The following is a 16,963-nucleotide window of genomic DNA, read 5'->3' as shown; positions in this document are numbered from 1 at the left end:
CTCCCCCCCCCTCCTCCTCCTCCCCCCCCTCCTCCCCACCCTCCTCCTCCTCCTCCTCCTCCTCTCTTCACAGCCTTTCCTTCACACCACACACATCCCACCCTCCGTTCCCCTATCCTATTTCCCTCCCTCCTTCTCTTCTCCTTCCCTCCCTCCCTCTCTCCCTTCCTCCTTCCCTTCCTCCTTTCCCTCTTTAATCCTCCTCCTCCTACTGCCACACGTCAGCCACGCGCCCCCCTTTCCCTCCTCCTCCTCCTTCTTCTCCTCCTCCTCCTCCTGCTTTCCTCCTCCTCCTCCTCTTCAATATCCTGTTTGCTCCTTAATTTCTTCTGTTCGTCATCTTTGTCTCGTCCCTTTAATGATGTTGTTTGTTTACCCGGGATTAGAGAGAGGGAGAGAGAGAGAGAGAGAGAGAGAGAGAGAGAGAGAGAGAGTTCTTTGATATGTGAGGTTATTGGAAGCTTTGAAATATATGAGATGACGGGGAGAGAGAGAGAGAGAGAGAGAGAGAGAGAGAGAGAGAGAGAGAGAGAGAGAGAGAGAGAGAGAGAGAGGTTGCAGCTGATATTTCTCCACCAGAACAAATAATAAAAAAAATTGTGAAAGGCTTTGATTATGTGCCATCTTTCCTACCTTCTTCCCTTCCTCCTTTCCTCCCTCTCTCCTTTCCTCCTCTTCCTCCCTCCGGCTCTTTCCTCCAGTCTCCTTCCCTCCGGCGTGCCCGCGTTTCCTCACACCCGTTTCTCCCTTCCCTCCTTGCCTCCTTTCCTCCCATTTATCTTCCCTCTTTCCTCCTCCATTCTTAAGCAACCTATTATGTTTTCACCTCTTTCCTCCTTTTCCCCTCCCCTCTCCCCCCTTCTCTCCCTCCTTTCCTCCCTTCCCTCCCCCCTTCCCTCCCATTATGTTTCACACCACAACTGCCCATTTAAAGAGAGTGGTCAACCGCATACTTTCGATTGCCTAATGGGTGCGAGAGAGAGAGAGAGAGAGAGAGAGAGAGAGAGAGAGAGAGAGAGAGAGGGAGAGGGAGTTGTTTGTTGCGTATATGTATATATTTTTACACCTGAAAGAGTTTGTCTAATATCTCACCTGCAAATGACGTCCCAATTAGGCGGTTCACTCGATAATTTGACCTCGCGAGTGACCAGTCCATTAGGCAACAAATAAACAAACAAATACTAAACAAATAAATATAAAAGTTAGGAAGCTTTATACTCATTAAACGTGAAACAATGATGGAAGGATTAACACACACACACACACACACACACACACACACACACACACACACACACACACACACACACACACACACATGTGAATATGATTATAAGATGGGAAGTGAGATAATATGCAGAGGAGTGGAAGAAAAAGATTTGGGAGTGACTATCTCAGAGAACATGTCATCGGACAAACACATCAACAGGATAACGGGACAAACTATGAATTTGCTGAGGAACATAAGGACGGCATTTGTGTATTTGGACGAAGAGGTGATGAAGAAAATAATAGTTACAATGATACGGCCAAGGTTGGAGTATGCAGCAGTGGTCTGGTCTCCTCACGAAAAGAAGAACATAAGAAAGCTGGAAAGAGTACAGAGATCGGCAACTAAGATAGTACCGGAACTTAGGGATCGGACTTACGAGGGGAGACAATATCATGGGGCTCACAACCCTGGAGAGAAGAAGAGAAAGAGGAGACCTGATAGTGGTGTACAGGGTGGCGAGCGGGGTGGAGAATCTGGACAGAGAGGACCTGTGTGTGTGGAGCGAGAGAGAAACGAGAGGACATGGAAAGAAGTTGAGGGCAACCACGTGTAGGCGAGATGTGAAAAAGTTTAGCTTCCCAAACAGAAGCAGTAAGCTATGGAATAGACTGGAGGAGGAGGTGGTTTGTGCAAGAAACATTCATGATTTTAAGGAAAAGTTGGATAAGAGAGGATATGGAGATGGGACAGCGCGAGCGTAGCTCTTTTCCCGCATGTCACAACTAGGTAAATACAACTAGGTAAACACACACACACACACACACACACACACACACACACACACATACACACGCACCTGTACTTTCCACCCATTAAGTCGTTAGCGTACCTGTGTTTCATCTGTGGTTTCTTGGGTGCTATTTCCTCAGGTGTCCAGCGGAGGGAGGAACTGCTGACTGACTCTTTACTGACTGACCGACTTCTTAATAACAGACTGAGTGATTAACTGGACTAACTTACTTAATGACTGACTGACTGACTAGCTGACTATTGACTGACTGACTGGCTGATAAATTTTCTTATTGAGTGACCGATTTACTGACTGGTTAGCTGATCGACTGAATGACTGAGTATTTACTGAGTGATAGATTGATAGACTGACTGACTGATAAATTGACTGCCTGACTGACTAGTTATAGATCGACTGACTTACTGACGGACTACATGATTGGTTGACTGACTTACTGACCGACTGGCTAATTGAATGATAGTTTGACTAACTGGCTGACCAACTTACTGACTGAGTAGCTAACTAGTTAACTGACTGACTGACTGATAGACTGACTGATCGACTTACTGACTGACTAGCTGACTGGTTGACTGACTAATTGACCGACTGGCTGATTGAATTACTGACTCCACAACTCTGGTTCTAAATAGTAAATACTGTCGATAGAATCCTCAATATTTATTTCCGGGTTATAAAGGTGTGTGTGTGTGTGTGTGTGTGTGTGTGTGTGTGTGTGTGTGTGTTTATTTTTTTCATTTTCGTGTAACTGAATAACGAGAAGATTGCGTTGTGTGTCATAGCGAATAAAATGTCAATTGGCATCACTAACTTCATATACTGCAAACAAAATTTCCTTTGTTTGTCGTTCTTTCTTTCTGTCTTTCGTTCCGTAGAGGCAGTGAAGTTGACAGACACGTTTGATCTTGTTTTGTTTTTGTTTAATTATATTTCAGGGATTATCATGGATAGATAGATAAATAGATTGATGGATAGATATGCAAATTTTTCGTCATATATTCTCTGGTATGATAAAGAAAAAACGAATTGGTAACGTATTCCATAATATGTAAAGTAAACGAAAAAAAAAAAAGATCGAAAGCAAATATTAAACGAATGAATGGAAGAAAGAAAGAAAGAAAAGAAGGAAATGTAGCTATAGAACGAACCACCACCGGAAACCTTAAAATAAACGGATGAATGGGAGAGAGAAAAGAAAGGAAGGAAAGTAGATAAGACAAGTCACGGCTAGAAAGAAAAAAAAGAAAGGAAAATGTATAAAATGAATCACCACTTGAGAGCAAAATAAATAATTAAATAAATAAACGAATTCAAGAAAGAAAAGGATGATGGATAAGACGAATCACCATTAGAAAAAAAAATAAACGAATGAAAGAGAGAAAAGAAGAAAAATGGATAAAATGAGTTACTACTAGAAAGAAAAAATGGATGAAAGAAAGAAAGAAAGAAAGGAAAATTAATAAAACGAATCACTATTAGAAGATAAAAAAAAACACGAATAAATAAAAGAAAGAAAAGAAGGAAAGAAAATATAGATAATGCGAATCACCACAAGAAAGCAAAAATAAACAAATCAGTAAATAAATAAAAATAATCGAGTGAATAAAAGAAAGAAAAGAAGGAAAGAAAAAAATATATAAAGCGATCACAAGAAAGAAAAAAAATCAATAACTAAATAAAAATAATCGAGTGAATAAAAAAAAGAAAAGAAGGAAAGAAAAAAATATATAAAGCGATCACAAGAAAGCAAAAAAAAAAAAAAAAAAAATCAGTAACTAAATAAAAATAATCGAGTGAATAAAAGAAAGAAAAGAAGCAAAATAAATAAAACAAACCACCACTCCAGACCCAAACATCACCCGACCGACCGTTAACCTTTCCCTCCACACTCACACAACGACAAAGTTCCCATCGGTGACGTCTTTCCAGCCTCCTCGTGACGTCAGCGCGTGTCACCATCGGTCTTGCAAGCGGCTCTATTAATGGCAGTCACGGAAGGGATCGGACACATGCCACCTTTTACTTACCTGTGTCACGCGCCTTACCTTGCCGCGAGATCAGGTGCATACTGGTTCGGTTCTTAACCCGGTTGCAGCGACGAGCCAAATTTGTGGCTTTACCGTGTACCAGCGACGGGGGCCAAATTTTTGCCATGATATAACTCCCCGAAAAAGAGATGTTGCACAAACCGATGACAAATGCGTTGATATATATTATGAAATGGTTTGCGTGAGTGATGATTTTTTCTCATTTTTCTCGCTTAGAGGGGCTTTTAAGAAACATGATCCCCGCAGCTACCGGGTTAAACATTTCGGTGGTCAAGCATATGTATTTGACAAGGCGTTCAGAGGAGGTGTGAATGTTTCCTTGGGTAGTTTTATGACCCTGGTGGTAGTTTGGCAAAGACTGTGACCCTCCAACGTGAAAAAAAACACTCATAAGAATCCGATTAATCTCCGTTTTGGCCTTTGGAGATTTGTTTATTTATTTATTGGTGTGGGAGGAGGAAGCGTCTGAAAATACCGGCCATTTTCTTAAACATTTAGGTTTCCCAGCATACATATTTGACGAGGCTTTCTTTCATAGGAGTTTTGGACATTTTCAAGGGTAGTTTTATAATCCTGGTGGTAGTTTGATCACTCTTCTGTACCTTGAGCCTAGAAAACACTCATTGGAACCTAACTGATCTCCTCTTCGGGCTTTAGAATTAACTGATGTGAGAGGCGGAAGGGTGTCTGGGAATATCGATTTAAGAGTCCTGCCTTCCTGCTACCTGTCTCCTTCCTGCCTCGTCCCATTCAGGCCGGGGGCTTCGTGGTAGCACACTAGTCTCACAACCGAGAGAGCCCGGGTTCGATTCCTGGGCGGAGTGGAAAAATTTGGGCGGCTTTTCCGATATCCTACGCCCCTGTCCACCCAGCAGTGAATGGGTGTATTAATCGGGGGTTGTGTCCCGTCTCCTGGGGTCTGTTCCCTTCTCCTTTAATTCCTTCCCCTTCTGTCTTTCTCCGGCATATGACCACAGATGTTGCGCCGACTGAACGAAGCTTTCCTCATTCAGGCCCGTTTTCTCAGACGCTTTGGGCTCCCACAATCAATATTTCACAAAGGTTACAACAGTGAGATACGTCGGGTTCACAGGAGTGTGTATTACGTTCATGGCGCAGAATTTGATGGATAGATATGCAAATTCTTCGTCATGTATTCTCTGGTATAAGAAAGAAAAAGCGAATTGGTAACGTGTTCCACATTTTGTAAAGCAAACGATAAAAAAAAAGATCGAGAGCAAAAAATAAATGAGTGAATGAAGGAAGGAAAGGAAGAAAAGAAGGAAGGAAGAAGAAGGAAGCTCTGTTAAACTATTACTAGGCTTCTAAAACTACCCATGAAAAGCGTCCAGTCTCCTACAGTCCGTATTATCAAACGCTCTTTTTCACATTCATGGTACAGAAGAAGAGTTAAACAACCACCAGGGCCATTAAACTACCCCTGAAAATGACTGAAACGCCTACGAAAGCCTTTTAAAATATGTGTAATTGGGCGCCGAAAGGTTTGAGAATACGGGTCCTGGGCTCTCACAACCAATACTTTCCAAGGCTACGCAGGAGATTAGTCGGGTTTTTCAATTAAGAGTGTTTATCACGTTCATGGGGCAGAGGCCTTGTCAAGCTATCACGAGCCTCATAAAACTACCCACGGATGTACCCTCAACCTCTACGGAAGCCTTATCAAGTACAGGTGTATAAGCCCCGATGTGTTTGAGAACATAGGCCCCAGTCAGCATGTTCTTACCTGGCTGACACTTCTTTCGTAACCAACCTCAAGAAGTTTACCTGTGCCGTGAGACAAGCTGATATTTTTTTTCTTTTTCCTGCTTCAGAGAATTTACCGACTTCATAAAAAAAAACTAATGCAACCGAATCAGCAGACCATCTTCCCCTTTTTTTTTTACGGTAAATGAAGCAGCTCAAGGGTGAAAATAGATAAATGAAAAAAAACAAAACGCTAACACTACTATTACAAAGTAGAGACGAATGGCCAAGAGAGATCAATTCCGGTGTTATTTATTTATTTTTTTGTTTACTGGATCATTTTTACGCTGAATAAATAACTAAACTAAAGATTGAAACTTGAACTGCGTTATAAACATGAAATTCCACCTAAATAACCGATGTATCAAGTCCCACAACGTAACCTACCCCAATATACAGCATACCTTTACTTTTTTTTTTTACCTGTGTTACCTGCGAGTTATTAGTGTTACGTGTGCGGCGGCGAGATTCAGACTGGCCAGCGGTGTATTGTGTGGAGGGCCTGTCATTATCACGCTCATTATCATCATCATCCTCATCATTAGCGTCATTACCCTCATCATCCTGGCCGCACGGGGGATGGTGCGGCCCAGCGGCGGGGACGTGGGGAAGGAACGTTATGTGGAAAGTATAAATAATTGTCATCATTATCATTCCTCTTCTTCCTGCTCCTCCTTTACTTCCTTGTCCTCCTTTCCGTTGGGGACTCCGCCATCTCCTTGTTTTGATTCTAGTTCTTGTTCTTCTTTTCTTCTTGTTTTTCTTATTCTTCTTCCTTCTTCTTTCTCTTTCTCCCCATTCTCCTCCTCCTCTTCCTGTCCCTTTACTTCCTTCTTCTTTTCTCTAGGATTCCTTCTTTTCTTGCTCCTTCTTATCTGTTTTCCGTCCTCTTTCTCCTTCTCTTCCGGGTTCTTTGCTTCCTTCTCCTTTCCTTTGTGACTCCTCCTCCTTCCCTTTCTTTTCTCTATCGTTTCCCGTCCTCCTTCAACTCTTTCTCTTCCTCTTCTCCCTGCATGTCCTGGCTTCTTGGGCATTATCGTTTTCTTCCTCAATCTCCTCCCCGTTCTTCTTCCTGCCTTTCGCCTCCACTTTCTTTTCTTTGACCTCCTCCTCGTCTTGCTATTCTTCGTTTATCCCTTCCTCCTCTTCGTCCTCATCCTTCCTGTCATCATCCACTCTGCTCCACCTCCTCCTCCTCCTCCACCACCACCACCACACAAAACGACCCTAGTGTCAATTATCAGCCCTAACTTTGCATTAACTCAATTGGCTTTTTGTTAATTGTCTTTTTCTATCTCACTCTACAGCGGCTTTGAAACTGAGACTTTTCCAGTTGAGAGAGAGAGAGAGAGAGAGAGAGAGAGAGAGAGAGAGTTTATATTTTATTAAGCTAGTATTGATTTCATGCTCAGTAAATCGCAACGTGGTCTAATGCGCCAATCTACCGGTGAAAACATGCCACTATCGACCATGTTTACTCTCTCTCTCTCTCTCTCTCTCTCTCTCTCTCTCTCTCTCTCTCTCTCATTCGTACACTAATATCCCTAAGTATGTATACCAACACACATGGATACGTACACACAATCAGTATTGAGTTTCCTGCTAGTCATTCATACATACATATATACATACAAACAAACATACATACATACATCACCTCGTACGCACACACGTGGCGTTTGACGTATGATCCAGAAAAAAAGAAAATCAATAAGCCATGAATGTTGTGTGTGTGTGTGTGTGTGTGTGTGTGTGTGTGTGTGTGTGTGTGTGTGTGTTACCAAATATCGTCCTTTCGTGATTTATTCCAGTAATATTTTTTGTATGTTTGTGTATTTTCGTATTTTCGTGACTGTGTATGTGTGTGTGTGTGTGTGTGTGTGTGTGTGTGTGTGTGTGTGTGTGTGTGTGTGTGTGTGTGTGTGTGTGTGTGTGTGTGTGTGTTTGTGTCCGTGGGCTAATGTTTGTTTGTTTGTTTTTGCTCCCCAGAACACAGGCCGGAGCAAGACATCTGCTCACTACCTCACGGTGAGCATCATCATCACCATCATCATCATCATCATCATCATCATCATCATCATCTTCACCAACATTAACATTCCTTTTTAGCATCATTATTTACATCTCTCCCTCATTTTACATTATCCTCATTATCATTATCATCACTTTTATCATCATCAGCAGTATTATAAATGTTTTCATCATAATATTTTTCCTTCATACCACCGTTGCTACACCTTTTCATCACCACCCACCACCACTTATACCACCACCACCACCACTGCCATCACTCACCCCAACCACTGCCTGTCATCATCACCACCACCACTTATACCACCACCATTACCACCCCCCACCACCACCACTCACCACCAACTCTCGTATTGGTCTCTCTAGTCCTCTTTTGACACCCTGGTACCCGTGTGTTGTTGTTGTTTTTGTTGTTGTTGTTGTTCTCGGCATATTCTTATTTTTAGTTACGATTTTGTTGCTGTTGTTGTTGTTGATGTTATTTTCGGTTCTTGTGTTTGTTGTGTTGTTTCTAGATATTGTTTTTGTTACTTTCGTTTTTTATTATCGGTATTGTTGTTGTTATTGTTGACGTTGTTTTCGATCTTTCTTGTTTTTGTTGTTTGTTGTTGCTATCGTTTTTTGTTTTCGGTCTTTCTTGTTATTTTTGTTGTTATTTTTGTTGTTGCAGTATGTGTTCCTATTTACAACATGGTAACACATATTTTACTTTGCTATACCAATGTTTATATTTTTTTTCGTAGCAAATAGTAATACTCTTTCCACGGAAACTCTCTATGATAATTCACCGCCTCTTTCATAATATTTCGGCGCATAATCCCTTTATTTATAAGCACGTAGCAATTTATGTCCTCTTTTTCTGCGTCTAAAACTATACTATTTATATCTTTTCCCTGACTGGCTTCTGCTGCTGAGTCTTTTGATGTGCCAGGAATAAACTTCACTTTTTTATGCTTTACGTGCACCATGGTATCCTCCGTCACTTCATTCGTGTGTTAGTAAGTATATATTTTTCCTTTTTTCTCTTATTTATTTAACTTGAAGGATGGACGTGGCTGACCATCAATAAATCGTTCTCACCGCTTTACCTGTGTGGCTGTGCGCCGTCCCCTTCTCACCTACTTACTTCCCTCCCTACTTACCTTGCTGCCTGCCTACCTACCTTTGTCTGGCCATTGATTGCAGGTAAAATCCTCCGCCCTTCCTTCCTTCGTTCCTTATCTCCCATCCTGACCCCCTTTCTCTCCTTTCCTCCTTTTTTCCTTACCTTCCTTCCTCTACCTTTACCTACTTATCTACCTACCTACCTGCCAGCCTACCTACCTTTTGTCCCGCCATTGATTGCAGGTAGAATCTTCCTTCCTTCCTTCCTTCCTTCGGTCCTTATCTCCCATCTTGACCCCCTTTCTCTCCTTTCCTCCTTCATTCCTTACCTTCCTTCCTCTACCTTTACCTACCTATCTACCTACCTACCTGCCTACCTGCCTGCCTTTGTCCCGTCATCGATTGCAGGTAGACTCGTGTGACTGTAAATGGCCGAGAGGAAAAATATTTACCAACCTTTACCTAATTCCTTTTTTTTTTTTTTTTTTTTTTTTTACTGTATATCTGTCTTTTTAGCACGGTACTTTCACTTTCCTACCTGCTCACCTTCCTACCTCTACCTAATCCCTGCTGTTTTACCTGCCTATTTACTGTACCTGTCGTCTTGCCTACCTTCCTATTCACCTACCAATTTGCCTGCTGAGTTAGCTACTTCTACTTTTCTACCTGCTTACCACTCTACCTTTGCCTGATTTCTACTTTACCTTATTACTGCACCTGTCTTCTTATCTACATTTCTACTCACCTACTAATTTGCCTACTGAGCCAACTACGTCTACTTACCTTCGTGCTATCTTACCTAATTCCTACTTTTTATCTACCTTCTGTACTTGTCTACTTACCTACCTACTTCCTACTCACCTCGTATCCTCCTACTTCCTACTTACCTGTCTACTTACCATACCTACTTACCTTCCTACTCACCTCCTGCTTTCTGCTTCTTATCTTCCTGCCTATTTACCTACTTTTCTGCTCACCTATAACGTATAACTTGCCTACTGAGTTACCTAATACCTACCTAACCTGCTCTTACCTACCCACCTGCCTGTGTACACCTGAACCTACTTATCTATGTAGCACCATTGATTACAGGTAGGTTGATTGGAGGGGCGTGGAGGGAGTGTGAGGGTACTGAGCGAGAGGGGAGGGAGGGAGAGAGGGAGGGAATGAAGTGCCGAATCTGACACCTGTGACTGAGTGCCTTAAATATTACCTGTGTGTGCTGTTGTATGTGTTGTTGTTGTTGTTGTTGTTGTTGTTGTTGTTGTTGTTGTTGTTGTTGTTGTTGCTGTTGCCTCGGTTCTAGTTGGCACATTTCTTTGGATTTTCTGTCATAGTTTTCCTACTTTTACTTCTTCTTCTATTTCTTCTTCTTCATCTTCTTCTTTTTCTTCATATTTTTTGTTATTATTATTGTTGTTATTATTTTCTTTTTATTACTATTCGTTTTTTTTAATATTATTTACTCCTTGTTGCTTACTATCGCAGCCCCATCTCTGGTATTACAACAACAACAACAACAATACTACTACTACTACTACTACTACTACTACTACTACTACTACTACTACTACTACTACTACTACTACTACTACTACTACTACTACTACTACTACTACTACTACCACCACCACCACCACTACTACTACTACTACTACTACTACTACTACTACTACCACCACCACCACCACTACTACTACTACTACTACTACTACTACTACTACTACTACTACTACTACTACTACTACTACTCTTGCCGGTGTCCATCTTTCACTGTGTCCTGCTGCAGAAATTAAGTAGCTCAGTTGAAGGTCGAATACGTTGCATTTTTATCACCCAGTATTGCTCCTGTTTATATTTTGCTTTGTTTATTTTTCTCCTCTCCTCTCTCTTCCCTTCTCTTTTTCTCTTCTCCTCTCTTCTCTTCTTTTCTCCCCTTTTCTCTCTTCTCCCCTTTTCTCTCATCTCTTCTTTTATTTTTCTCTTCTCTTTTTCTCTCAATTGATCCTTTTTTTCTTCTTTTATTTTTCTCTTCTTTTATTCCACCCTCTCCTATTTTCTCTTCATTTCTCTTCTCTTCGCTCTCTCTATCTTCATATCTATCTTTCTCTATCTCTGTTGAGTTCTGTGTTTTGTATATTATTCATTCAGGTCCTGGTAGTTAAACAGAAGGGTAGGCAATGTTAGAATGCTTGTGTTAGATTAATTCAGATTCAACCAAGACTTAGGCGAGGATTGCTTTGCTGACAGAGTGGTGGAGTGGTGGAACAGGCTAGACAATCGTGTGGTGAGTGACCCCTCTTTCGGCCACCTCTTTGGATTCTTTTTAGGAGCAGCGAGTAGCGGGCTTTTTATTATTATTATTGTTTCCTTTTTATTGTGCCCTTGAGCTGTCTCCTTTGTTGCAAAAAAAAAAGATACGATAGATAGCTTCAGGAAATGGTTAGATAACTTAATGGATGGGTGGCTATGTGACGATAAGTGTTGATAGGTTTACAGAAGCTGCCGGGTGTAAACTTTCCTGTCTCTTGTAAACTCGTGGTGCTCTAATGTTCTTAAGCTTTGTATCCTAATTCTAACATTTATCTTTTATTCATCTGCTGGTCGTGTTTCTATTGTTTGGAAATGTTTTTTTTCATACATATCTATTACACACACACACACACACACACACACACACACACAGCCTAGCGTTCAGTCACGTGACCCACACTTCACCTCCCCTATATCTATACATTCACTGATTGGCATAGTCTATATGATCTATTTTTCACTTATTTTTTCTTTATAATTGTATACCTGTAAATTCACTCACTCTTCACTCAATTTCCTAGACATATTTTTTTTTCACTTGTTTTCTTACTGCCACACCTATTTTTTCTTTACTTTTTTTCGTGTTTATTTCCATTTTTTTTCTTCTGTTTTTACTTGTTCTATCTTCGTTTTTTTTTTTCTCAGTTCTCATTTGTTTAATTTATATTCTTCACCTTTTTTCTGTTTTCTGGACATGTATCTTATTCTCACTATATTATTTTTTCCTTTACGTCTGCACATTCACTCATCCTGTGCTCCACTTTCAGAATATTTATTTGTCTATTTTTCACTTGATGTTCGTTTTCTGTTGAGTCTTGTTTAGTTCTTCCCATTTTTTACTGGCACATCTATTTCTTCTTTACTTTGTTTCGTGTTTTTTCAAAGTTATTTTTCTGTTTTTACTTGTTCTGTCTACGATTTTGCTCACTTCTCATTCGTTTAATTTATATTCCTCTCTTCTTTCTCATTTTTTGCAGGCTCATTTATTTCTTCTTTGCCACTTTTTGTTTTATTTTCTCTTTTGTTCTGTTTTTTTTTTTTTTTTTTACCTTTCCCTATTATTTATATCTACATACTTCTCACTTAATATTCGTTTAATGTTTAAGCTTATTTTTTTTCATTTTTACAGTTATTTATTTATTTCTTGCTTCATTTTCGTTTTATTTTTCAGTGATTTCTCCTTTTTTTTTTCGTTACCTTTACCTGTTATCTCTATTCTCACTTCATATTCGTTTAACTCATATTCTTGTTTTTCTTATTCACATTTTTTAACATTACATTTATTTATTATTTTGTCCTTGTCCGTGTTTTCTCTCTATTTCCTTCTGATTTTCGTCACCTCTCTTCCTGATATATCCGTTTCTCAATTTAAGTTCATGTACAATCTTATTTTTCTTCTTCCTCTATTTTTTACTGGTACATTATTCATTCTTTGCTCCTCCGTGTTTTCTCTATTTACAGTCTTTTTTATGTCAGCTTCGTTATTTCTACGTATTTCTCATTTCATATAATTTTGTTTTTCTTTTTCTTCCCATTTTTTTACGGGTACATTTATTTATTCTTTACTTCCTTTTCGTGTTATTTTCTTTGTCTTCGTCACTTTTTCTTGTTATATCTATTTCTAAGCCTATATTCGTGTGATTTATATTTTTGTTTTTCTTCTTCTCTCATTTCTTCTTTCATTTAATTGTGCATTCATTTTATCCTTGGTCCATTCTCGTGTTTTCTCCTCTGTACTTTTATCTCCTTTTCGTCGCCTTCATCCGTCCATTCCATTCATCAACGCCTCACACCTCGCTCCGCCATGCTCTGTGAGGCGTTGGGATTCTTCTTAAATGCATTCTTCCTCGTCTTCTCTGACAAGGCAAAATGTTTTCTTGTCTGTCCTCTGATGTTCCATTTTTAGCTTCCTCTCTATTATTTACATTCTCGGTCTTTCCTGTTTCGTTCATGTTTTAATTTTCCTCTCGTGTCTATTTATCTTCATCCTTGGTCTTCTCTGTCACTTGTTCCTATTCATTTATTCATTGTTTGTTTTGTTTTTGTTATATTTTTAAACATTTTTGGTCATTTTTGTTTCGTAATTTTTTTTTAATCAACATTTTTTTTGCTTTCTCGTATAACTTTTTTATTATATTTATCTGTTTGTCTATTTTTCTTTCTTTATTTGATATTGTTGTTGTTTTATTGTTGTTGTTGTTGTTGTTATTATTATTAATGTTCCTTCTACGTTCTTGTTCATTTGTATTTCTTCTTCTACTTCTTCTTCTTCTTCTTCTTCTTCTTCTTCTTCTTCTTCTTCTTCTTCTTCTTCTTCTTCTTCTTCTTCTTCTGCTTCCCTCCCCCTCCTCCTTTTCTTTTCTTCTTTATACCTTCCTCCTCCTCCTCCTCCTCCTCCTCCTCCTCCTCCTCCTCCTCCTCCTCCTCCTCCTCCTCTTTTGTCCCTAACTTTCCACCTTCCTTCCCTCACCTTTCCTCCCTGGACCATTAACCTGGGAGGCGTCTTTGTCCAGGTGCCACTGACTAATTTTTGGGAGGAGTAAACCTGAACCTCTCTCTTCTTTATCCTCTTCCCTTTCTCTTTCCTCTTGCTTCCGTCTTTCTTCGTTTTCCTTTCTTTTTTCTTTTCTTTTTCGTTTTCTGTGTTTTCTACCTTCATCCTTCCTTTTCCCATTGTTTTTATCCTTTCGGTAATACCTTCCATTTCTCTTCCTTCATTCCTTCTTCTTTTTCCCCTTTTCTTTTCGTTTTTAGTGTCTGTATTCCTGTTTTCTAATTTCATCTTTACTTTTTGTTTTTCTTTTCTCTCTTATCACCTTCATTTTCTCCTCTTTTCCGTTTTTCTTTTCTTTTTTCTTCCTTTTCAGTGTTTTCATCCCCGTTTTTATCTCCCTCCTTTTTCCTTGCTCCTGTTTTTTTTCTCCTTTCTCTTAATTAGTCTTTCGTTGTTAATTTTTCCCTTCCTTTGCAGTTTCTTCATCCACGATTTTTCCCTCATCTTTCATTTTCTTTTCCTTTCTTCCTTTCTCTTACCTCATTTCTTTCCTTCCTATTACTTTCTCTCTTTTTTCCCATCTCTTCTTCACTTTACCTCCTTCCTTTTTTTTCCCTCCTTTCCTTTTCCCCTTCCTTCCTGTTCCTTCCTGCTATTTTTCCTTTTATTTTTTCCCTCTCTTCCCGTCTCTTCCTCCTTCCCTCTTTCTCTTCTATTCTTTCTGTTTCTTCTTCCTTCCTCTTTCCTCTCTCCTTCTTTCCATCCCTCTACTCTCCCTTTATTTCTCTTCAATCCCCTTGCCTCTTTGCTCCTTCCCTTTCTCTTCTACCTTCCTCTTCTCTCCTTCAACGACATGTGAGAAAATGAATGCGTCTCTCTCTCTCTCTCTCTCTCTCTCTCTCTCTCTCTCTCTCTCTCTCTCTCTCTCTCTCTCTCTCTCTCTCTCTCTCTCTCTCTCTCTCTCTCTCTCTCTCTCTCTCTCTCTCTCTCTCTCTCTCTCTCTCCTTTTCTTTCCCTTTCTTCCTCTTATTCCTCTCTCCTTACACACTTTCCTTCCTCTCGTTTTCCATCCCTTGCCTCATCTTTATTTTTTCCTTCTCCCTCCCGTCTCCCCCTCCTTCCTCCCTCCTCCTACCTCCTTCTTTCCTACTGTCCTTCCTTCCTCCACTCCCTTTTTCCCTCTCCCTCCGTAACCGGTTCGCCCAAGGATTTCTCTCTCCTTTATTAAGTCTCTCTCTCTCTCTCTCTCTCTCTCTCTCTCTCTCTCTCTCTCTCTCTCTCTCTCTCTCTCTCTCTCTCTCTCTCTCTCTCTCTCTCTCTCTCTCTCTCTCTCTCTCTCTCTCTCTCTCTCTCTCTCTCTCTCTCTCTCTCTCTCTCTCTCTCTCTCTCTCTCTCTCTCACAGCAATGCATCGATGCAGCAAATAAAGCGAACAGAATGTTGGGCTTCATTAAAAGAAACTTTTTATTTAAGAATAAAGATGTAATACTCCCGCTCTACAACAGTTTAGTCAGACCCCACTTGGAATATGCGGTACAGTTTTGGTCTCCCCACCATGCAAAGGATATTGCTAAATTAGAAGGTGTTCAGCGTCGGGCAACGAAAATGATCCCTTCCTTGCGCAACAAATCCTACGAAGAAAGGCTTTCTAACCTTAACATGTTCTCTCTTGAGAAACGTCGCCTCCGAGGAAAACTGAATGAACTTAATGGTTTCACGAATGTAGACAGATCAACATTGTTTATGATCGATGACACTTTGCGCACGAGGAACAATGGCGTAAAACTCAGATGTAGACAAGTAAATTCAGACTGCACCAAATTTTTCTTCACCAACGTTGTAGTGCGAGAATGGAATAAGCTCCCACCATCAGTGGTCCAGTGTAACACGATTGACTCCTTCAAAAATAAGCTCGACCGTCACTTCCTTCAACTTAATATCAACTAGAGTAGAAGTGCAACGTTTTGGAGTCTTCTGATTAATGTAAAATCACTTAGGTTTAAGGACAGACCACCAAGTCTGGACCATGTGGTCTGTGTGGTCTGATTTTCTATGTAAATCTATGTAAATCTCTCTCTCTCTCTCTCTCTCTCTCTCTCTCTCTCTCTCTCTCTCTCTCTCTCTCTCTCTCTCTCTCTCTCTCTCTCTCTCTCTCTCTCTCTCTCTCTCTCTCTCTCTCTCTCATATCTCCATTTTCTTCCTTTCTCTTGTCTCTTGCATTATTTGTGTTCCCCTTTTCTTCTCTTATTAATATTTCTCCTCCTCCTCCCTTTCCTCCTCCTCCTCCACACACACACACACACACACACACACACACACACACACGCGACCTTTCTCTTGTCCATGAAGTTTTTTTTATATCTTTATTTTTTTTTCTTTGATTATGCGCTTGTTTGAAACTTTTGCTCATCTTCCTTCCATGTTTTTTCCTCTCGTTTTCTTTCTTCCTTTATTTTTCTTTCTTTATCCCTTTCTTTCTTTATCCCTTTCTTTCTTTCTTCCTTTCTTTCTTTCTTTCTCTTTCTGTATGTGTGTGTGTGTGTGTGTGTGTGTGTGTGTGTGTGTGTGTGTGTGTGTGTTACCTCGGATTTGTTTTGCTATTTTTAACATTATAACTTTGACATAAATAAATAGACTTGCTTATTGTTGTCTTGGTTGTTTGTTATTGTTGTGGTTGTTGTTACTGTTGATGATGGTAATGGTGGTAGTGGTGGTGGGGGTGATGATGATGGTAGTAGTGGTGTTGATGGTAATGGTGGTGGTGGTCGTGGTAGCGATGATGATGGTGGTGGTGGTGGTATTGATGATGGTGGTGGTGGTGATGGTGGTCGTGGTTGTGGTAGTGATGATGGTAGTGGTGATGATGGAGGTGGTGGTGGTGGTGGTCGTGGTGGTGGTGGTAATGATGATGGTGGTGGTGAAGGTCGTGGTTGCTGCGTTGGTAATATTATTGTTTTATTGCAGTGATGAGTCAACACGTGCGCGCGCGCGCCTGAAGAGAGAGAGAGATTGATTTTCCTCTCGTTTCAACTTTTTACTCGATTGGCAAAGAAATAAAGAGAACTAAGGAAAGGCAGTAAGAGAGAGAGAGAGAAATAAGAACAAATGACAAAGAATAAATTATAAGGTGGAGTGAAAGGTTATGCTGAGAGGAAAGTGAAAGGTACAGAGAAGGAGGAGAAGGAGGAG

General features: G+C 40.3%; 1 protein-coding gene across 2 annotated transcripts in view; it reads left to right on the top strand.

Moving 5' to 3' along the window:
* Positions 1–16,963, top strand: part of LOC127006686 (polypeptide N-acetylgalactosaminyltransferase 2-like) — a 102,725-nt gene that overhangs the window by 12,127 nt on the left and 73,635 nt on the right. Inside the window, exon 2 of one of the 2 annotated variants that reach the window (XM_050876881.1) lies at positions 7,823–7,861. The exons of the other annotated variant lie outside the window; for it this stretch is intronic. Within the exon in view, the coding sequence (XP_050732838.1) occupies positions 7,823–7,861 (39 nt within the window). The remainder of the gene's footprint in view (positions 1–7,822; positions 7,862–16,963) is intronic. 2 annotated transcript variants of the gene reach the window in all.

This window comes from Eriocheir sinensis, chromosome 33 (assembly GCF_024679095.1).
Source record: "Eriocheir sinensis breed Jianghai 21 chromosome 33, ASM2467909v1, whole genome shotgun sequence".
Taxonomy (NCBI): Eukaryota; Metazoa; Arthropoda; class Malacostraca; order Decapoda; family Varunidae; genus Eriocheir; species Eriocheir sinensis.
This window is presented reverse-complemented; position numbering and strand designations above follow the sequence as displayed.